Source organism: Glossina fuscipes, unplaced genomic scaffold (genome assembly GCF_014805625.2).
Source record: "Glossina fuscipes isolate IAEA_lab_2018 unplaced genomic scaffold, Yale_Gfus_2 28, whole genome shotgun sequence".
NCBI classification, from domain to species: Eukaryota; Metazoa; Arthropoda; class Insecta; order Diptera; family Glossinidae; genus Glossina; species Glossina fuscipes.
In genome coordinates this window covers 17220151-17244267 of record NW_023998423.1, presented here as the reverse complement: position 1 = coordinate 17244267, position 24117 = coordinate 17220151, and the positions used below count along the sequence as shown (strand labels likewise).

General features: G+C 32.8%; 1 protein-coding gene across 3 annotated transcripts; it reads right to left on the bottom strand.

The window, feature by feature from the left end:
- Positions 1 to 23461, bottom strand: LOC119636580 (putative inorganic phosphate cotransporter). Of its 3 annotated transcripts, none has more exons than XM_038032018.1 (4): positions 23044 to 23461; positions 2077 to 2213; positions 937 to 2016; positions 1 to 851 (listed from the first exon to the last, which is right to left on the bottom strand). In XM_038032018.1, exons 1-4 carry the CDS (start codon positions 23132 to 23134, stop codon positions 681 to 683), a joined length of 1479 nt encoding a protein of 492 aa, XP_037887946.1. In that variant the 5' UTR covers positions 23135 to 23461; the 3' UTR covers positions 1 to 680. The 3 variants fall into 3 exon arrangements, with proteins under 3 accessions (XP_037887946.1, XP_037887945.1, XP_037887947.1); XM_038032017.1 differs by having other exon boundaries at positions 2 to 851; positions 23032 to 23461; XM_038032019.1 differs by lacking the exon at positions 23044 to 23461 and adding an exon at positions 5196 to 5362 and having other exon boundaries at positions 14 to 851.
- Between the last annotated feature and the right edge of the window lie 656 nt (positions 23462 to 24117).

Sequence of the window (24117 nt, the reverse complement as noted above, 5' to 3'; positions counted from 1 at the left end):
AAAAAGTAACCCTGCAGGAAAAAACCCCAATCTAAAAGTGAAAGGAACAACGCATCGCTTAACCTTGATTTTGTTATTCAACTAGTGTTTGGAGAAGTAACATAAGCTGAGAGCTGAGAGATAAGGGACAGTTTTTAGTGCCAACACAATGAACTGCTGCGGTAGTACTATTACAAACTGTAGAACAGTTTGTCTGTTTTTTACTTTTTTTTTGCTTTTTTCTGCGAAACTTCATTACATTAGATCTTAAGGGAAGAAATCGAAATATTTTTCTCAATATATCAGATGACGATGACAGTCCACAGAGAATGAATATTTTAGCTCAGCTAATTGTATGATAATATGCTAAAAATAATTGATAAGCGTATCATTTGCATTCAATGCACTTTGTTATACCGCAGCAGCATCGCATATTTCTTTTAATCAGTCGTCAATCGATTCGATTGTACTTTTGGTTTCGTTTTTGTACATTTATTATATATATATATAATAGAACTTATAATTAATTCAAAGTTACGTATATAAATAACAGCTAATTGGCTTCGAAAAGAAATCTATAAAAATTACATATACACATAAACTTAGGCAATTAAACAATGATAATGTAACTGATTCGGTGTCAACAGTGTTATGGCTTTACATGACTAGGAAATATTCATAAGTTAAACTATTTCGAACTTTTAATGCTGTGACTCTGCACAGTTACCATCACGCCCCTTCGCGACACGTGTACTTTCCATATCATTCCAAGATTGTACTGTTGTCTTACCAAATACCACAAACAATAAATTTCCAATGAAATAAAAACCGGCAGCAATAAAAAAAATGAAACGCCATTGTGCAGAATTTTTCTGAAAAATGTAAAAAATAATTTGAAATAAAATTAATTTTTGTTTTTTTTGTTTTTGTTTTTGTTTAAAAAAATCTTTTACTTACCTCATCGGTTACAATGAATCCTACAATTAAAGGAGCAATAATACTCATGATATTCGCCGCACAATTTGTTATGCCCATTAGAACGCCAGCGAAATTTGGTGACAAATCAATATGATTCACTTGAAAACCAAGATAAGTGGACGCATTTATGCCGACCGTAATGGTTAATAAGACTATCGCCAAATTTATTCGATCAGCTCCCACGTAACCCAAAGCAATTAATGTTATCATAGGTATCCAATGACCGATTGAGTTAAAGAGTTTACGACTCACTGATAATGGTATGCATTGATGTCGGCTAAGGGTCGATTGAAGAGTGGAGAAGACGAAGCACATCAGAAACATGGCCGTATAAGGCAAAGCTGATAACAAAGCATTACTTTTGATATCCATGCCCAAGATGTTTTTCATATACGTTGGAATCTCTGTTAATAGAGTCCAAAAGCCCCAATTGTGAGTGCAATGAACCAAAGTTAACACTAAGAAAGGTACTGATGTTAAAATTCTGCACCAAGGAGTTTTCATCGGTGTAGTGTTCTCTTCAGGTTTGCTCGCGAAGCCCAATGAGGTTTCTATAAGTTTCTTTTCTTCTGGGGAGATTCTTTTATATTCAGCCGGTGAACTAGCTCCCCATGCAAACCAAGCGAATGTCCATACCATGCCTACGCCACCGGATATGTAAAATATACCTGGCCAACCCATAGACGATGAGGCTACCACGCCACTTGTGGCCAGCATAACTACGGTACCGAATTGAGCGCCCGAATAGCTGTAAGTACCTAATGTACCTCTTTCCTCCACCGGAGCCCATTTCGATAGTATGGTATGAGTCGAAGGAAATAAAAATCCTTGACTCAAGCCCTGTATCACTCGTAAGCCACATACCAGCTTCCAGTCGCCCAATTTAGCACAAATTGGCGTTAATATCGTTAACACGGAACACACTCCTATGCCTAGCAATAGCATAATTTTACCACCAAATTTGTGGGCCAAGGAACCGGCAGGAACTTGGGTAACAACATAACCCCAAAAAAAACTGCTTAATACCAAAGATTTCGTTTTCTCAGTCCATTTGTATTCCTGAAAAGAAAGAGGATACATAAATAATACAATGAAAGAAATTATCGAAAGAATACTTACATCGAAGTTGGGATTTGAATCATTTCGATCAGTCATGGCCACAATAGCCACAGAAAGGTTCACCCGCAGCGCGTAGGCCACTGAAAGCCCACAAAATACCAAAAGGCATTGCAAATGTCGTACACCAAAAATCGGACCTGCAAATAGATCAGATTTATTACAGGGGGGCAAAGAAATTTTTGTTTCTTTTTTGTCATTTCGGATTATGGATACGGATAAGAAATCTTTATATTTAGTCCCCTTATTAAGATGATTCAATTTTCAAGGCTTTCCCGGTGCAAAAAGATATAGAATAAATTTACGTCCAAGTGCAATTTGAGCAGATTGGAATCTTCAGCAAATGCCAGGCGTTTAAATAGGGAAATTTTCCCATCAAATAATCAGTGAGCGGTCTGGACATAGGTGAAAATATATGAATCATTTTCTTTGAAAGTGGTGTAAGTCTATATTATATTATATGGAGATATTTAGAAGTACGCGTTTGAACGGTTTGAAAAGTATTGATCAAACATCACTCAATAAGTTCGTAGGATGACATATCGTCACAGGTAACGGATCCATATCACTTTCATGCTTCCAAAGGAAACGTCGCTAAGCTTCATGACGTTCGGTTGAAGATTTTACCAACCTGTCTAAAAATCATATGGATTCGTGAATAATTATCCTGCGCCCGTTTCTCATCTTTTGAGTTATATGTGTGTTATATGTAACTGTGTTATATGTAAGACACTCATTTTATATTATTTTAAATAATTAAATTGGTATTCGTTTAAGTATTAACTTAAAGAAATTTGACTGATAACATATATAAATATTATGTCTTTGCAGAAAGTGGACCTACAACACTTTCATAATATATAATAAGTGCATTTGTAATTTCACTAACTACATAAATTTATATTGATGAAATGATAAAAATTTTGAAGCATTTGCTTTTGGAAAAACGCGAGGTAATTAGGTATGAAAAATTTAACATTCGGTGTTGTATTCAGATGTTTGGCAAAAACGATTGAATATAAAAACGAAAAGTAACTTTCAGTTACGTAATTAACCTCCTGTTTGTAGGCAAAAGAAAAACCCATAGCAGACTGAATTAATTGTTACCATTAGGTTGGGGAGCGGAACTAAGAGATACCTATCGAAAACCTAACGTTGGTTGTTGGTTTTTATGGCTAAAGCTGTATAGCGTGGCGTAAGTTCTTTAACAAACGATGAGACATGAAGCTAATGGATGTCCATGGGGTTTAGGTTGACCAAACGTAGGATTGCCGCTGGCACGAAGATGCACTACCCAACTGTTGTTTACGGCCTATCGGGGAGAATCGTGGTGGCTGTGGTTACCCCCGAGGAGTAGAGGTAGAGCTCGGCGCGTAACAATAAGCGAGAAAGTGGCTCTTCTTTAATTCGGTATCTCAGGAGTAAGACACTCTTTAATGGGCTATCCGTTGTCGAGATAACTTGTGTGCCGTCGGGTGCTGTGGGGTTAGGCCTTCAAGGTAGAAATCCACATAAAACCATATCAGGAATCTGGTATTATTAACTAATTTTTTGTCAAAAATTCACTTATATTACTTACAAAGAAAACGAAGGGCGAGATGCAGTTAAATCTACTCACAATCTCAGGCAAAATCAAAAATTTTATCAAAAATGTACACATATATCCTGTCAAGAAAGTATCGGGAGTTGTCAGTTCAATGATGTAGTTGACTATTTACATATTAATATTGCTAAAGTTAATAAGATTTTAAAATTTTACAGCGGTAAACTAGTTTCCAGAGAGCTTTGCGAAACATCGACTTTACAGCTCGAATTCTACAGGAACAATTTTTGATTGCGAAAATGTTTCCAGTTTTCATATCTTCTTTTCGTACAAGGTTATATTACGTTTCTAGGGGTGTATGTAAGACCCAGAAGAACTTGAGATACAGGCACCTTTTACTGTCTGCTTTTCTTGAAGCTTGTTCATCTTGTTTTCTTGCGTTGAACCTGTGAGTCATAATTTTTGGGATACTTTGATGAAGTTTGGTGCACTGACGCCCGCTTTCCGGGCCAAAGACAAGCGCTATTGAAAATGGTTCGTATTGGACTACGTCTTCAATCACTTTTCATATCAGGCCTTATTTTGAATGGTCGTTATATGAATAAATAAGTAGGGTGTTTTAGGTTACTTAATAATCATTTTGGCCCACTGTAGCATATTTAATAGTTTTATTTTATTCTACTTTTTAATAAATCTCTGTAGTTTTTTGATAGAATGTAATGTTGATTGTTTGTCTTTGCTTTTCAAATCCTCGCACTTTTTACACAAATTATAATTTCTTTCGTGTGTTCGATGCGCTGCATCAAATTATTAAAGAACAATGATGGTTTCCGAAGTCACAGGACGCAGTTTTAGGTTTTATTCGTTTTTTTTTTTTTTTTTTTTTTTTTTTTTGTTAGAAAATCGTTCCGATTCTTTCATTCGCTCTATTTCAAGTTTTGTGATGAGTTAGTTCTCTTTCATTTTACTGATCAATCATTACACGAATCGTTGCTTTTTTCTCAACCGGAAAAAGGAAAAAATCAAATCAAGATTCATGTCTACAATCCTTGCATGTCGAATGACTCGCAACTTTAACATCATCTATGGTTCATTTAAAAATAGTGAAAACAAAACACCACACGTGCCTTTCAAATCAATTGATTGGACTTAAAAAAAAAATAAAAAAAAGAAAAGAAAAGAAATTACGAGCTTGCTTACTTTTCTTTACGTTCGCCTATATTGTGGAAGTCTCTTAGAGCAAAAATTGAAATTTATTTTAGAAACTAATTGAAATTAATTGAAGAAAAGAAAAGCAAAGAAACAAATAAAGATCACAAATACACTTATCATCAATATCAATAAAAACGAAAGCAACTGCGAAGAAATTATGAAATATTATATTATTGCTTAGAAAAAGTATTAGAAAGTTTGAAAATAAAAATATATAAACATTTAAGAGAAGATAAATCAAATCGTGGTAAAGATTTGGATATCGTAAGTCACTCTCTTAATAATTCCTTTCACGGCACATGCGTACGTTGCGTACGTCTTTTAGTTTTTCTTTAGGATGGTTTTCTCTCTCTTGGCTGACTCTCACCTTCAGATTCCAAGCGGCGATTTTTTACCATTTTTTTTTTTTATTTATTTTTTTTAAATTAATTTAATTAATTAATATTAAATAATTTAGAAATGAAGTGAAGACTCTGTCAATTTACGCGAATCGTTGTAAGGAAGGTTTAATAACAACTGATCATCATTTCCTTGATTTTTCACTAAATTTTTGTGATAATACAAAAATTTCGTATGCTTACCGTAAAAACAAAAAGAAACGCAAAAAAAAAAGGAGAAGCTCAAGTGGTAAAAAAACAATCAATACACTGTTCGCATTATTGTGTACACACAAGTGTTCATGTAATTAAACATGTACTTGTAATGTGAATATATTCCAATACATAATAATTATTACAGGCTTTAAATAATATTATCATAAGAGCGATGCTTAAGTGAAGCAAACATTTATATTAAATAAATAATAAATACAAATATATCATAAGCTGATAATAAGAAAATAATTGTAATCATCTAAGGTCTTAGATAAACAAAAGATATCCATAATGGGCTCTCTTTCAAAAGAGTGTCATGGTCGGCTGAACTTGAAATGTGAAACACATGGAAAACCTTGTTGATTACTTTTCCATAAAGTTGTTGCTGTAATGAGTAATGTTACGCTGTCGCCTTTTCACTCATTTTAAAAAATAAGCCAAAGGCCTCCATTAAATAATCTATAGTTATAGAGAAAAGAACCTTCCAAAGTTAGGCTTTTAGATGAGAAGTGGTCGAAAAAGTGGTCCAATCTGAAAGGTTTTCAATACTAGTCGTGCTGGGGCCAAAAAAGGTCCCTTAAAATTGTTGCCTGTAGAGCGCAAGCAAATAAACAAGGCGAACAGACGGACAAACAAGCTTAGATTGATTCAAAAAGTGATTCTAAATAAAGGTGGATCTATCCCAAGTTCCTCTGGATGTTGCACGCATATGCCTAAACTTAATATACACAGCTATTTGTCTACGATATAAAGAATAAAAAGATGTTTTAATATTTCTCTTCCTACAACTGAAACTAAAAATTCTATAAATAAACAAAAGATTTGTTTCAGTTTTTTTTCTTTGAGCCCCGCTGCCGCTTGTGAACAACAACAAAAAAAAAAAAACATTTTCTAAAAATATCCCTTAAAATTTAGTTAACCTCGTGAAATTTCTTCGAAACAATGATTTTTAGAAGCACACATGTCGAACTGAGTGCTTTTTTAAGTAGAGTGCGATCTAGAGCATAAGTGCTTAGTAAAAAACACCTTGTTATTCCAAAAATTGAAGCTTTTCGACCTAGCATGACCTTAGAAAGTCTTCTTCTTCTTTTGGTACAATCGCTGCTGGGCTTTATTATCATCTGAAGGGTGCAATCAAAATTAGGCTTTGTAAAGAGAAAAACAAAATAATACGCCCTTCCGATGGGTACATCTTTTATATAGAAACGTGGATTCAGTGAGTTAATTATGTTTATTGCCTGCAAGTTTTAAGAAACTGCCCCAACGGCTTACTGGCGAATATGTTCAACAATTCTAATTGAACCTGTGGCTGTGAGCACAATTTTGCAAATTTCTAAACTGATTTTAAAAGCTTTATATATTGATAAACTTATTTGTTAAATGTATATAAGTAAACACAAGAATAAATATATGAGCAGATCTAAAAATATATCTCAAGACGTACACATACATATTATAAATGCTTCCTTAAAATGTTTATATATGTATATGTAGATAAATATATTTTTGCACATGCTTACACATTTGCACATGTACATGTACGTTTATACATTGATAATATAATACATATAAAATTTTCATATATTTTTCATATATATTTCTGCACAATTAATATTATAATTAATGAATTATATAAGCATCGCCGTAACAAGCGTTGCTTAAAATTGATGAAACGTAGACGATCAATAAGTGCATTGATATAACAAAATATAATAAGTAGGTGTATGATTATCAATACATCCGCGTATGCAAGTGCATTAGACTGGTTCGAGAGAACTCATTACGATTGTATTTGATTTTATTACTGATCGTAACGAACAGTAAATTCGTAAAAATTACCATAATTAAGAATTATTCAGTTTTTGTTTGTTTTTTAATTAATTTTTCCTAAATGTAATAGTTATATATTGGCAGATCCAGCTGGGAAGTCCGTTCAAATTCTTAGGAATTGCAGCAGTTATGTTTTTCTTTATGCCCGTAATAAAAAAACAAAGCTACCTACGTTTTGCCCAATTATTTGCAACAATCAGAAGGAAACTTGGTTTCTTATTTCTTGATCAGAATCAAATTCTCAATCGATATAAACATGTCCGTCTGTCCTTTTGGGACCAATAAACGAAGATATCGTCTTCAATTTAAGCGAAAAAAAGGCTAATTTCCTGTACGCTGATTGATATTAAAGATGAGCCAAGTCGATTAAAAGACTCAAAGGTCAAGTCTGCAGTGCATAATAAAAGGACGAACATCTTTGCTCGCTGGGTTTCTAGCTCGTTACATATAAACTACAGCGAAGACATAATAAAAATTTCTATATATATTTTACTAAAAGCGAAACAAGCAGGCACGATCACTTAATACTATAAACAACAGGATGTTAGTCTTTCATTTTTTATACCCACCACTGTAGGATGGGAGAATACTCATTTTTTCTTTTCATAATGTATGTAACGCCCAAAAGTTTCAGAGACCGTATAAGGTATATTCTTGATCAGCGTGAAATTCTGAATTGATGATGAGCCATGTCTGTTCGTTTGTGTGGTGTTTGTTGTTGTTGGCACTCTTCTGGTCGCAAAAATGAAGATAACGACCTAAAATTTACTAGAAACATTAGCAGCTTTTGCATGCAGGTTGGTATTGAAAATTGTCGAACAGAGCAGAAACCCACAGTGGAGCATAAATTGAACGCACAACAAACATTTCTGGGTTTCTGCTCGTTACTCGGAGATTGTTAAAGTTAGAAGTCAGAAATTTTTTAAATTTATTTTACGAAGCACTCTACCCTTTACGTATAAACATGGAAAAATTCGGTCATGCCCACATAAACCTACAAGTGATTAATTTTTTTTGTTTTTTTTTACCATTTTAAGGTTTTATGCTTATTTTTCTATAAGGCAAACAAGACAAAATGTTTAAAATTGTTTTGTAGATTCCTTAAAAGAACATGTGCATTCTCTCCCTAAAAATGGATTAATTCTAGAATGAATATGGTAGACACTGCGTCCAAATGGATTGATTCTTTCTTAATATTACCAGCGATATGGGTATCGAATAAAAGAACGTGGAGAGCAGAACGCGAAAAGCATAGGGGTGGGCATGCGACATTGCTCCGCCGAATATAACACAGGGGTATAATTCAAATTTGTGTTCACGCACTTATTATCCATTTAGTTAACATGTTCAAATTAACTAACCGAAGAGTAATATATATATTTTATAAGAATATGCGATCGATTTTAAATCCCTTTCGAAAACTTTGCAACTCAGCTCTACGTAAGCAATTACGTTTTTCATTTTGAATAGATGCCAGTAACGCTATTTTAGAAAACTATATTACTTGTCGGTGGTTAGCTTAGGTATGGATAAAAAGAAAGCCAAGATCACCGGGTGGTTTACCCATTCAGATGTTTCAATGGAAATATAATTTTAGCGTCTTCCATTATGATTTTCCCAAGCAGGCTCTCTCGCCTCGTTGCAAGTTTCTGTAGACTTTCACTATAAGAAGTAGAGTTAGTCTCTTTTTTGCAAAAGCATTTTAGAGTTTCAGTTGCTTTGCGTATACAAACATTCACTTTATTTAGTCTACAAACTTCTTGAGTGTGACATGTAGAATAGAAGCCCTTTGCAAGCAAAGGCAATTTTTATGGCCGTTGAATAATAAACGCTTTTTTTCCTTAACAAAAATTAATTTTTAAATATGTTTGGTGAGCTGAGAGAATCTTTTAGTCTGAAGGTTTTGAGTTTTCTTGCACCTTGGCCTTGTTTGCCAATAGAACTTTATTTAACGTACAAAACTCAATATACAATAAATTCGAAGCATGTAATACCGATTTTTCATAAACATAACATTCAAGTCCCTATAGAGAAAATGTACATAGATCGCAGTTATCTCGAATCCTTGAGCAGATACTAGAGAAACGAAATTGAATGCATAATCGAAAGTTCAGCAAATTCAAAAGTATTAGTTGAACGGGTTTGATTGTTACGATGTTAAAGCAGAAGCTTAAAAAATCCAAGGTCCAATTTTCAGCAAGTAAGAGTATTATATTCGGCTGGGTCCAAATCTCTTGTATCGGCAACCATTAAAATCTTTAAAGCCCCATGCTTTTACTTAGGGGTCACAGAAAAGGTAACACCTAGACGGATACACGGACAAAATTTCATGCTGATCAAGAATGTCAAGGGTCTACCTTCGGTTGTTGCAAACGTTATGACAAAGTGAAGCATATGCATCCTTCGATAGTGGATATAAAAAATATAATAGTACGGAAAGATAAAAAAAATTTTTTTTTAATTTTCATTCGATTTTTCTCTCTCATGTAACTCTTGAACCAGCCTAACATATTTACTTGGATTTTATATCTAAGTTTTAGGGCACATTCCTAAGCGTGCATAACTAATTCGTATATCGATTAACATATAATTTACTCAAATTTTATTATATTCATTATTTACTTACGTTTCTTAAAATTAATTAAAGAGAAAATTTTACAAAATGTGATGAATTATATTTAAAGGCATAAGCTTCCGTAATAAGGCTTTATAATAATAACAGAAATCAAATGAAGTCAAATGTGATAATTTAAAAAAGTGTACTACTCTACTGAAAAATATGCATTTATCAGTCAATAAAAGTTTCAATTAAGATTCCACTTGAGAAATATTAGAAGAACAAATTTGTTTTTTTAATTAATAACAATAGGTTAGCTTCACACATATCGGGCCGAAGACAACAATTATTTTGATCTTTTTGCTTTTGCGAAACTCTGCTCCATTCATTACAGTCCTTTCCGTTACGAGTGATACAGTCAGCACAATGCTTCCCATTCCCTTCTGATAGAAGACTATCGAGGTATATGCCTCCTTAATATTTCATGCAAATCTTTTTCCCTAGATGATGCTATTAAGATTTGGAAACAAGCGATAGTCGCTGGGAATTAGATTTGCTTGCTACGGAGCCATAGCTGTTTGGAGAACAACATTCTCATGAAAAAATCTTTATGCGAAATTGAGATTACGCTGGCATCAAATATCTTTAGAATATTAGCTATCTTTTGCAAGCTCACTTTTTTATTATTGGGCTTTACATCGAGCGTGTCATACATTCAGCTTTATCGATGTCTGCAGATCTTCATTTACAATCAGAAAACTACCGACAACATCAATGGCAGAGAAGTGCCGAAACATTCTCCGCAAGTTATTGTCGAGCTTGAACAGTGTTCTCTTCCCATATTTAATCAATGCACGATATGTGGATTTTTCCTTCCCTCTAAAAACGAAAAATATAACATCCCTAAAACTGACATAACTCTTACACAAATTACCGAAATGAGATGACATTTCGGGAAAAATGTTTTGGGGGCTGACACTTTCTGAAAATAATAAAGATTTTTTGTAAGAAATGCCATCTACGCGTTAGTTCAGGAAATTATTAGCACATGTGCTTTATCTTCTCTCACGACCCTACAATTATTCGTATAACGACTTTTCAAACTAACGCCTTAGTTATTTGGGAAGTAGTCGGAAAAGTGGTCCAATTCGAACCATTTTCAATAGCGGTCATGCTTGCGCCAAAACATGTCCGTGCAATAAATGTCATTTTCATTATAATTCATATCTCGGCCTAAAAAGTGAATGCAAGTAAACAACGAGGACAGACGGACCAACAAAATTAAATCGAATCAAAATCTTATTGATAATAAAAGATGGACCTATCTTATGTCCTTTTGGCTGCGACTTACATCCACACAATTTTAATATGCTCTCATATCATCAGTGGTGTACAGTGTAAATCGTCTTCATTAACTTACTGTTAATACCAAGCATCGTTGAGTATATTTAGCAGCATAGATTTTAAGAAGTATTACTGTTTACTGTGACACTGTTGTTATTGTCAGATTTTTCAACTAATTGTCCTCAAAAATATGGACGTTGAGCTTAGTCAAGGAGTCGCGCTTAAGCATGACCAAAGCAAATCTCTGTCCATATGTTTATTGATCTCCCTTGTTTGGACTAAAGTTCTGGAAAAAAAAGCTAAATGCATTTGAAAATTCTCTTTCCCACTGTCCTTAGGTTAACTTAACAATTTTTGTTTTTTTTATTATGATTAATACGTATAATACATATATTTATATATATACATATCCGATTAAAAACGAATTTTTTGTAAAGAAAAAATTATCTTGATGTAAATCGATGAAGGGACGTAAAGGTTTTTTTAAAATAAAATCTCTTCATCATTTGAAATTATTTATCATTGACCCAACCGCTACCAATCACCAAGTTATTTGATTTGCTTAAGACGCCACAAATTACGCATTATTTTCATGCAAAGACTTATATTTCATGAACACCCGCATATTGGATAATTCCCAAAGCATCACGTGACGTGATCCGGAATTAAAAAATTTAATTTACCTTTCAAAAATTTTACCATTTCTTAGGTTCCATTATAGAAAATTAAAAATTAGAGTTTCTCTCAAAAGCTTGCTTTTCATGATAACTTTTGTAATATATGCTGTATATATATAAAAATAGACCTATGTGATCGCAATTCCATATTATTAATTCTTTTGCTAAATTGCTATTACTTACCAATTTTAATTATAAAATACTAAAAATTAAACCGTTTCCTGAAGGGCTTATTATTTATGAGAAATACTATACGGAGTAGGGTCTAAGAAATAGGCCCATGTGTTTCAAGTTTGGTCCACTTAATTTTTACGTCAAATTACTTTAGTGAGCAACATTTTCTCATAAAACATTTACAAGCAGCCTTGTTTGTCGCTTAAAGATTTACATTTCCTTATATGCGGTGACATCTAAAATATAGATCTATGTGCCACAAATTCCCAATTCGTTAAGATTGATGGTTTTGGTAATTTCATATTATGAACTATGAAGTATTCAAAATTAGACTTTTTTACCATGCAAAGGTTCCATTTTCGTAGGAACGATTAATGAGAAGGGGTTCAGAAGATTGACCTAGCCAGTCCAAGGTTATCACACCAATTTGGAATGCTGAAATATTACTACTTGGCCAATTTTATCGAGAAATTTGGAAAGTTGCAAATTTTTTCCATATAATGACTTTTCAAAATAGCACACTATATGGGGAGTGATCGAAAAAGTGGATCGATTTAAAGCATTCAATAGCGTTCCATCTTAAGCCAAAACATGTTAGTATAGCAAATTTTATTAAAATTTTATCTCAAAAATTGCAATCTATGGGTTGAACACAAAATTTGCAAGGACAGATGTCAGACGGACGGACGGACAGACTTATATCGATTCAGAAAATGAATTTGAATCGACTGGTATAACAAATGTTATGTCAATCTTAAGCCGTTCTGCGTGTCACACACATCTGCATATACCCTACAATATACCCTGTGCCACAAGCAGTGTAGGATATAATAAAGATAGTTTTTTAAGTACTTTTTCTTTGCAATACAAGTCAGGAACAAGTACAACAATCGATCAAGACCTCATTTAATTTCTAATTGTTTAGCTATAATTTCTTACTCAACAATATCTTAAGTGTATTAGCATAGATTATAAGCGGAACGTAAGGTCAACAATTTTAGATAACTAAACCTTGTTTTATAGTTACTGAGTACATATAAAAAATGAAATTACTGTTAAATCAATTATTACTTACAAGTGTAAACACTTGTCACACGTTCTTTTATACCATATATGGTGCGTAGCTAAATAAATATATAAAAAATATTTATATGACAATAATAGGAAGACTTGTCAATCATTTTATAATGCATTGTATTTAGTTTTGTGGAGTTTCTTACCTTACGTTATCTAACACTTATCGGTCACACTTACTATTTAGGCCTTGCACAAGAATGGATGAATGAAGTATCGATTTCTATTCCACTTTATCTAATTAACTAATTACAGATAATTAAGTGCATTACGCCTTTAATTCTGTTATATTATGATCTGGATTTCGAAAGGCATTTGTAGTGTAGTTATTTTCCGATATATACAACTTTCTTTAAGGAAGTTACAGTAATGACATACCAGTATTTATGTTCAAATATGGTTCAATTTGGAAAATATTTTAACATAAATTATTGAGTTAATTATACTCGAATTAGATATGTACGCGTTTGTAAGATAAAGCAACTATTTAGGCGCCACTTGTTAATTCTGTTTAACAACTTAACTAAAACTGGTTAGAGAACTCGTTACCTACTCTCTCTCTCTCTATGCCCGCTACCCGAAATTATGATAAGCTATATTTGTATAGCCAGGTCGACTAAATAGTTGAAAGTATATTCTTTTCATCAAAACAATTGCAATATCTAGACGGAACCTATAGAGATTTTCTAAAATGTTTGCTGATATTTTCTTGATCATTATCAAATTCTGTGTCGCTCTATATATGTCAACCGATTGTCTCTCCGGCCGTGCGCATGTATGTGGTAAACATTTTCGCGGTTAATATATTGATTTCAAATTGTGGCAAAAGTACTGGCAGCTTTTGCACACATATCGGCATTGAAAATAGGCCAAATAAGTCAAAGGATACGCTCATAGTGCAACACAAGGTGTGAACACCTTTCCAAAGGGTTGTTTGCTTATTACTTGTAATTTCCAATAGATAATTCTCCCTTTGTGTTATCCTAGAGTACTTGGGCAAAAACCTAAAAATAATAAGCTTTGCCTACCGAATATCATAGAGTATAAAAAATTGAATTTTTCCCTCTTTTCTCCTTTTGATATAAAGGCGACGCGTAGACAAGTTTCGATCACAGCTAAATATTTTCTTATGTTATTTTTTCCGTATAAATTCAACAAATACACCTAAAGCAATTAGTTAGTAAATTTTCATTGAAAACTATCATTTTATTTAAAAACAATAAAATAAAGGAAATTAAATACTCAGCTATACTTATAGTGCAGACAGTCTCTGTCACTTATTATTTTTTGCGTTATCTAGTAAAGGATAACGGTTTATAAATTTAGTTATTGCCCATGGTAGGTCAAAGGGTAAAACTCTGTTGTCTGGGAGAGTTACCGAAGACCCAAGAACAAAAGATTAATCGACTTGTTCATCAATTTGCTCGGAGCTTCATAGAACTTAGGCCTTATTCTTTCACAATTTTATTTCTTCTTCTACCTTTTTTTTTTGCAAGCTGTACAACTACCAAGTAAGTAGATACGGAACAGCAATTTTTGTACAGAAAATGCAAGGCGTAACAGAGGTATTTTGTATGGGAAACACTGCTCATCACCACCGGTACATTTTTGTTGCCTGTTTGACAATTTGTGGATGGCACAAAAAAAAAAAACTATTTCTCTTATGAGAAAAATCAATCATCGATTCATTTTCGTACATTTTCGTAACCAGTGAAGCGCCGATCTGTAAGCGCATGTACCTTCGATGCAAACAAGTCATAATCGGAAGATCTCGAGCTTGATGAGTAAGCCGTATGGGCTAGCTTTTCTCAGTTGAATGCTCGCCGTACGTTGGCGAACCGGTTTTGCTGTATGGATAGATGGACGGATGGTTGCGTTGCCTTTTTTTGATAGTTCACTCGTTTCGTAAACATTAAACGGAGTTTTTAATTGTTTTTTTCTTTTAAATACGATCAATCACTCAAGAAATAGAAAAAGAAATAGAGAAAGTAATAGGAACTAGCTGCATCCTAGTCGACGTGTGCTCAATCACCGTCATCCTTATTTACTCTCCCCTGTATTTACTTTAAAAATTAAGTGGGAACAATCAGAAAAGCAATGGAATATTTAAAAATATTTTCTTTTTCAATATAATAGGTACGGTAGCCCACTAAAGTCTACGTACAGTACCGACAATTACGGTTTCTCTTAATAAAAACGGCTTCCATGGAGTGAGGGTCAAAAAATGTGTTTCTTAAGCAACAAAAACTTGTGTTAAATAACACTTCGAGACTTTTCTCGACTTAATATAAACTTACAGGCGAAAAATATGCTTCTGACCCACAAAACACAAAGAAAGTCTTCAAACAACATCAATAGAAGATTCGAAAAAGAATATCTACATTTAATGGTATTTAGTTTTCGGACTTGTTTTCGTATATCGAAATAATAATTTATCAATTAAAGTGAATTCCTTTATCCTTACTTCTTTTCCTTAAAATGCCACAAGATATATAAAAACTCAAGACAATTTCTCAAGAAGTTACACATGTGATTAAAAAATTAGGAAGTGGGGAAAAATTGTACGGAGGAATAGCAAAAACAACTGAAATAAGTCATGCTACTAATCAAACTGATATAGAAAATTACAATCTCACACAAATACCACTGAAAATAAGGTCCGACCAGGCTAATCTAACAATCTTACAGAGCGCGAAAAACAAGGTATCACCAGAATTGTAACAAATGGTATTGCAAACGAGCTAGAGAGAGAGAGCTGTCAAAACCAATTAGTATTCATTCCGAAACGGATGAAAATATTTTAAGAACTAAGTGTATTCCAAGATAAAAACCATTTAGAGGCGAAATTAATATTAGGAAATGCCTCGAATTGCAAAACTCCACAAAAATGGCCGTATATTTTTTTGGACAACTGTAATTGTTGTTGGCGAGTCCAAATTCGATGTATTCGGATATGATGATAAAGAGAAAGTAAGGAGGAAACCTCATACAGCGATGGCAATCTAAAATTTATTACTGACTGAAAAGCATGGTGGGGGTGGCTTGGCGATGCGTGTCTATGCTTGGCTATGAAATTCGTTATATCTTAAAACATTACGAACCGTATTGGGATGAATACTAATTGGCTTACATTTTTCGAATTCCTTTGTAATATCACCACAACTATTTTTGGGATCATTTGTTACGATTCTGGTAATACCTTATTTTTCGCACTGTAAGATTGTTTGATTAGCCTGCTCGGTCCTTATTTTCTATGGTATTTGTGTGAGATTGCAATTTTCTATAACAGTTTGATTAGTAGCATGACTAACTTCAGTTGTTTTTACCATTCCTCCGTACCATTTTTCCCCACTTCCTAACTTTATAATCACATGTCTAACTTCTTGAGAGTTTTCCTTACCTTTTTGTATATTTTATGACATTTTAAGCAAAAAAAAAATAAGGATAAAGGAAACGGGTACAACACGAAAACAGGTACAACAACTAAGTACTGTGATGCTGTATGCAGACAACAAATTTTTCACCCCGTTTTTATTAAGAAAAATATCAATTTTCGGTACTGTACGTAGACTTTATTGGGCAACTGTGTCGTTCTAAAAGTAGAGTAAAAAGTTTTTCAATTGAATTCTATCGATATGTTTTTACCTCAATTGTTTGTTTTTTTTTTTTTTTTTGCCGAACAAAACACGAACAATGTGCTTTCATTTGTCGTATGCTGGGTGTGCACGACTCACCTTAAGTCAAACATGCTTACACTAATACGTTATTGTTTTGTGTTTACTAAGTAATAAGAACCAGCGAGTTAAAACAACTGTAATTTTAGACTTACATCACTTTCGCAAATTGCTCCAATTCAATATTTTGTGTAAACAATACTTTGACATTTTTAATCACATCACACTGAGAAGACAAATTTTCTTAATTTATTTCCTCTTTATTATGAAATTATTTTTTATACATATCACCGAAGGGTGAGAGATAGATTCATTTTGTCAAAACGTTAGCAATGCCCAGAAGACCACGCAAAGTATATATATTCTTGATCAGCATCATATCCTAAATCGATTTAAGCATGTCCGTCCGCTAGCTTTCCACGTATCCGTCTGTGTAATGTCTGTTGTAAACTTTCTCCTGGCCGCAAAAACGAAGCTACGGTCTTCAAATTTGGTGAAGATATTGGAAATTCTTGCACGCAAGTTGGTATTGAAAATGGGTCAAATGGGTGTAAGGACGCGGTCATAGCATCATGTAAACTGAGGACACCTCTGCTGTTCAAACGGAATGAAAAATCGGTTCTTTGCTCATTACTCACAAACTAGAGGAAATAAAAATTTCAACGCAAACTCTATGGGTAATGATGTAGCATTCTTGCACAAAAATTGGAAAAATTGACCACGCCTATCCAATATTTAGTGTATCAAAATGTAGTTAGTTTTCTATACCTTTAAACCGCGAAGAAACGAACTCCAAAAAACCTAAAAATTACACGAATTCTTGAACAGATTCAAATTTGGAATTCACCTAAACGTGTCCACCTATTCGTCTGTTCGTCTGTCTGTTTCCGCAACTTTATTTGTGGTCACCATTTTCCCATCAGTGAAAATGAAGGTTTCACCTACAAACTTGCAAGAGAATTTGGAATTGATCTAAACTTTTCAAAGGACACGCCCACAACGCCCACATGCCTATAAGACAGAAACTTGTATTTTGAAAATACAAAAAATCAGCTGCGTCCATTCCATATTGTAGAGCATGGATATGTTGCGCTTCTTCTTCTTTTGCATTTTTTTGGGGAAAACGGTGATGGGTATAAAAGATTCGGTCCCGAACGAATTTAATTTTTTTACTTGTTTTTTTTTGTCTAATTGGTTTATTAATTATCTAAAAACAATTTAATTAGAAGTTAAAACAAGTACCGGCACTATAGTCCGACAAGGCCGACTATTAGGTATCTTACTCGCCTAATATCAGCTTCGTGGCAGTACGTATTATTTTTATCTAAAGAAATACTTTTCATATCGGCGGATGGTCAATATATCAACTACGGTGGAAATCTTAATTTACTTGTCAAAAATTTTATTATTTTTCAGTTGCTTCCGTCATAAAAAAGTAAAAATTACACTGTCGCCATAGAAGAGCTTGCTTCTCACAAGAGTACCCGTATATGAAGGGGTCAAAAAGATAGGCCTATGTGGTACGGCTAATTTGTATGCTACGTTCCTACACGCTATTATTATGAAATATTATAAATTCGAGCCTTCTGACGATTTAAAATTTAATATTATACTTATTTGTAACTGTTTAATAACACCCCGCGTATGCGACAATCTCAAAAAAATGGATGCACTTGGTCAAAACTTGATACAAGCTTTATATCAAATTACACTTACGAAGCAATTTTCATCATAAAAATCAAAACCTAAACAAAGACTTTATTGGAACTCTTGTCTCGAATGGGATCCAAAAAATAGACTAAGGTTGTCCAACTGCCGCAAGGTTAATTCTTATGTCAAACTATTATTATGAAGTAATTTCCATCAAGAAATATTGCAAATCAGTCCCTTTTGCCATACAAAGATACTCTTTCTATGGGCATGGGTTTGAAAAATTGCACCATCCGATCCAACCTTTTTACAACAATTTTGAATACCGAAACACCATTACCTAGTAATTTTTGTCGCCAAATTCTTAATATAACAAAATATTTTTATATAACGACTTTCCAAAATAAGGCGATATATGGGAAACGGTCGCAAAAGATGTCCGATTCAAACGATTTTCAATCTCTTTCGTCCTTCGGTGAAGACATGTCTGTGTACCATATTTCATCAAAATATATCGGAAAATTTTAGCCTGTAGAATGAACACAAAATTGCAAGGACGGACATCAACGGACAGATAGACAGATGGACGATGGATAGACGATGGACAGACAGGCATTCTGTGAATCGATCGATGTAATAAGAATTACCTTAAGCTCCTTTGAGTGTTACATGCATACACATAAACCGGTACCGTAAGTGGTGTAGGGTATAATAACTAATAGTTGTCATTATCACGAGCTTCTTAAGAAAGCATAAAATTTATTTTTGATAGAAAACAGTTCTTTATTATGATTAAATATAAACTTTTAGGCATATTTTAAAAGCTTTAAAATTGTACAAAAAAAAAATTTCTTTTGAAGAATTGATTATAAAAGTAAAAAAAGGCATTTACTTGCCTTTCTTTTCAAATTTGAAAGAAAAGTCAATGCTTGTGTGATGATGATTGACTGTCTTCACCTCTTTTTTTCTACGCTCGTGTGACAAGAATATTAATTTCATTATTTTCTTGTACTGACAAATAAATATACTTTATAAGGAGAAATGAATATGATAATAGCCTTTATTTTCTTATAAACATAGAAACATGAAACTATAAACAATTATTCGAATTTCTTTAGAAAATTTATAAAAAACAAATATAACATAATTTTTTTTTTTTTTTTTTTTTTTGTAAGTTCGCGCCTCTTTCATATTGCGATATCTTTAGTTGATTACAAATGTCTAGGTCTTATATATTACCATAAAAATTATTAACGAAAATGCGTAATTGATTAATTTAAGCTATCGCTTATGGGCACGGGAGAGTTAGGAAATACGTATGTCAGATCGATTTTTTTTTTTTTTTTCTTTTTTGCAGAACAATCAATTTTAGGCTTATCATGATAATTGAAATTGCACGCTGACTTTGGAGCACATTATCGTAGAGTAATCTTTCATAAATAATTTGATTGATTTACAGGCGTTTATGACGCATGGAATGTCTTATGATAAAATATTTAACTTAAGCGAATTGAAACTTTAAAAATAAGTAAAAAGGAAATCGCATGATAAAACCCGAATAAGCAAACAAGCGCAAAAGGGAATTTTCAAACTAGAAATAATCTTTTAAATATTTCGAGTTCAACTCTACATATAAAAAATGTTTCTTTTTTTTTTTACAATAAACAAGTAAAATGGGCTATAGTGGGCCATGGTTCACTAACAAATAGTCTACACCGTCCTACGGTTATTCATATAACATCTCTTCAAAACAATGAAGTTTAAATGGAAAGTGGTAGACGAGGTGGTCCAATCCAAAATATTTCCAATAGCCCTCATTTTTGTGTTAACACAAAGAAATTAGACGAACGAATACATAGATAAGCTTAGATTGATTCAAAAAGTGTTTTAGAAAACGATTCAGAATTGACTTGAATAATAAAAGATGGGTACACTTTATGTCCTTCTGTGTGCTGTATGAATCTGCACAAACTTAATCTACCCCACAAATGGTGTAGAGCATTGAGAAACATTACGTACAACAATCTGTATCGGACCATGCGTTGCTTTAGCTCTGTCTATAAAAAGTGCAAGAAGAGGTTGAAGAAAATCGAACAAATCTAAGCATCCCATTATAAGAAAGATCGGCTTCGATTCCATCTCGCTAAAATAATTATAATTAATAATAATAATTAATAAATTTATTACTATGTTTTCTATATGTTTCATTGTGTCCTTACATGCCTGTAAACCTTACACTGAGAGAGGTGCCATAATTCTGACGCCAACTCTACGCAAAATCCGGGCCGTATGCAAATGCTTCAAAATTTCAAAGCAATCGGTTATTCTTGAAGACTATAGAAGATATAGAAGCAAGATTGTATGGATGGACAGATCATAAAAAGTATAGCGGAGATGTACAACATATACTTTATCTTAAATATTTCATTAATAAGCGTGATTTTATTAACAGTTTTTGAATCTATACATATATATCGCATCTTAGACGTGTCATTTCGACTTCCCTTTGTCCTTTGAAATTTTAATCTGTTTAAACCTACAAAGGTTCGTTTCTTCGTCTGTCCCTATATCCATATCATATTCGATGTAATATCTACTTTTTTCTAAATGTTCTTCTATCCGTATAAGCATCTGTCTATTACGTAGTTATTTGTATCTCCTGGCTTTAGTACATCAGCGCGTTCATCTAAATTCATCTAATTAATCCTTCGTCCGCGTTTACCTCTATCCATCCTAGCGTCTTAACGAGTATTTTTTTATTCTCTTTGAAATACATTGTTTATCGCAGTAAAAAATTTTCGCATCGTTCTATTCACTCATTCCCCTTTATCGCAAAATCGCGCTTTATGTACGCAGAGTGACCAATCACTCAGGAAATACCGCGTACATATACGTGTAACAAAATGATGGTTCGAAAGAAGTTAGGAAAAAGAGAATACGAAAGGGAATGGCCGCAGTTTAGTTCGTATGCGTCCAATCAATAAACTATGTCTCCCTTTCTATAGAATATTCACACTAGTCAAGCATATTTAAATCATATTAAGATTTGAAGCCGTGAAAACGGACTTGGTAGTCGCGACTCTTATCTACTCGGATATATTAAATTGATTTTTTTCTACTCTATCCTCAAGAAGACTTGACACATTGTCACTCACATACATATGCATTAAGTCATATTGAAAAGACGTCGCGGTTTTTTCCACAGTTTCGAACTTCCATCTACAACCTGTTCTTTTTTTAAATGATTTCAAACTATTTAGTGACTCCTATGTTTAATGACTCCGCTATTTCCTGACAGCTTGAGTGCAGGTCTTGCTCCATTTCATCGACTATTTCAGTGACTGCGGGGTGCATTTTTGACATCAAAATTTTCGGAAAAAAATCGAGCAAATCACTCCTGGATCGTTCGTTCATTCGCAGCATTCTCTTCGTATACTTCACAATGTTTTTTTTTGCAGCCTTTTAACTTTTTTTATAGCAAAAAAATATCACATAACGATATTTTACACATTTTCAAATCAATATAACTTTTTACAAGAGTAAAGAATTGGAAAACTATCTTCACAAAAAATGTATGCTGAAATGTCACCTCTTAAGCACATGTCCGCTGGAGACAATCAGGTGAGTGTTGCCCAATATACAGGCCCAAAACCATATCCGCGGAAAAGGCCGCAGAGAATTTTCAATATGACTTATGTATATATGTATATATATCCTCCAGGTTGTCTTTTTACGAAGCACTTTGATGAAAATTCGTAGATGAGCGCTTGGGAAAATGTCTTGGTTCGAATCATATTTAGGCGAACACGTGAAGTAATGTTTCTTTCATCCTACTTTTCAACACAAATCATTCAATAATATTATTTAGGTGTATCACATGGGTTGAGGAAAATTATATATCGAATAGAACTATTTTTTGTGAATTTGCCCCGTACACGTTCCCATTAAAAAATAAGTCTTTATATGAGAGCAAATTATAATTTTCGGTACATTATTATAAAAATTGGTCCGAAATAGTCCTTTCAAATGTAAATCTATTGCTTTAAGTTTTAACCACATAGAGCGATTACTTGAACCCCCATTTCTTGAGGGAATTGTTAAGAAAAATCAATCTTTATTTGGCAGGAAGATGGAATTTTTAATATTTTATAACGATATAAAATTAAAGATTAATAATAAATTCCTTAACAAAAATGTTATATGTATGTAAATGTAATTTTCGTAATCTCTTTCCCGTATAAGTGTGCGCATTGAAAATGAACCTTCACTTGGCAACGAAATCTATTTTTTTAATATTCAATGATGACGGCACATGAAGATGCAGAAGTATATTTAATGGCTGGCTTCGCTCAACAATAATTTTTAATTCATTTTAATTTCTTTTCGTGATTTAATATAATAAATAAATTTCTTAATGAATTTACTGTTAAAACTTTCAAAAAAAATTCATCATGTTTATGCTTGTGTTGACTTTTAAAAAAGCCCTTCAAACGTTAAAAATCAAAAATTAAAAGAAACAAAGACATTTTAAGACTTCAACAGTTTTTTGAAATGAAAAACAATTTAAGCAAACTTGACTGTGTGCGTATTGTCAAGAGATAATATCGTCTATTTATGTGTATTTCCAAACCTGTTTTATTACTTGTATCCGAGCTGGAGATATCCTTTGATGTATGCTGCGCTGTACTTAATGTTAATGAACCATTTTTATGCAAAATATTTGAAATTTTCATTTTAACGAAATCAATTGAAATATGCCTTTTATTATAAACACTTTTTATTACATTTGTATATATGTGTTTATTGTTCAAGTTCGTCTTCTCAAAATTGAGTCAACAATTGCACTAATTTTAATGAATTTCCACTGTTTTGCACGGTTTTCAAAAAACACCGGTAGCACAGAGTATACCACGTATTATAAATGTTATGTTATTCGCTTATGCGATAAAAACGAAAAACATGGTTTGTTTCCGTTTACAACATCGAATTATATGACACAGTTTTTGAAAACAAATGTTTCGATATAATTTTTTTCTTATAAAAATTCCATTCATTTATTTATTTATTTATTTTTTATTTATTTATTTTTTTTTTGATTAAGAGATATTTATTAATACCTAAAACATTCACTGATCGGTTATGTGTTCGCTTAACGTACGTAACGTGTTGTTCGCGACAATATTTTAAAATGACTGAATATCTAGTTAACGTTACCTTTTCATTTATATTTATTACCGTTTGTTTGACCGTTTTTTTTTTTTTTTTGCTTCGACGTGTGTATATATAAATTTATATTCATATACATATATACATATAAACATAACTTTCAATTTCTCTCAACGTCTACGTACATATATTAATGCATAAGTTTTCAATAAATCTTAGAAGAGATTTTAATTTTCATTATAAAGTATTATAAGATTTTTTTATAATCGCATACATAAACAGTAACATAATTAATTATCTATTTTATAACTGAATTAATTTATGAGAAGAATTTTTTGACGATATTTTGTCAATCATTAACTCTTAATTTCCTGAATTTTGAAAAAAACTATTTTCAAAAATTTCTAAACGCATTGGAGGCATTAATGGAAGTAACTTTGCTTTTCGCTTTTCACTTTCAACAACAGAACGATGCGCTGCATGCATCGCCTTTAGGATATGGATCTAGATATATACTTAGCTAAGCCTGACGCTACATCTGTCCGTGTGT

What these genes read in the sequence shown, in the direction of transcription:
- LOC119636580 (XM_038032017.1), bottom strand. Translation starts at nt 23,134, where the DNA reads ATGAAAATTTCAAATATTTTGCATAAAAATGGTTCATTAACATTAAGT. An exon ending in GGATACAAGTAATAAAACAG is followed by an intron (nt 2,214 to 23,031) that starts GTTTGGAAATAC and finishes ATCTATTTGCAG; the next exon opens with GTCCGATTTTTGGTGTACGA. An exon ending in ATTCAAATCCCAACTTCGAT is followed by an intron (nt 2,017 to 2,076) that starts GTAAGTATTCTT and finishes CTTTCTTTTCAG; the next exon opens with GAATACAAATGGACTGAGAA.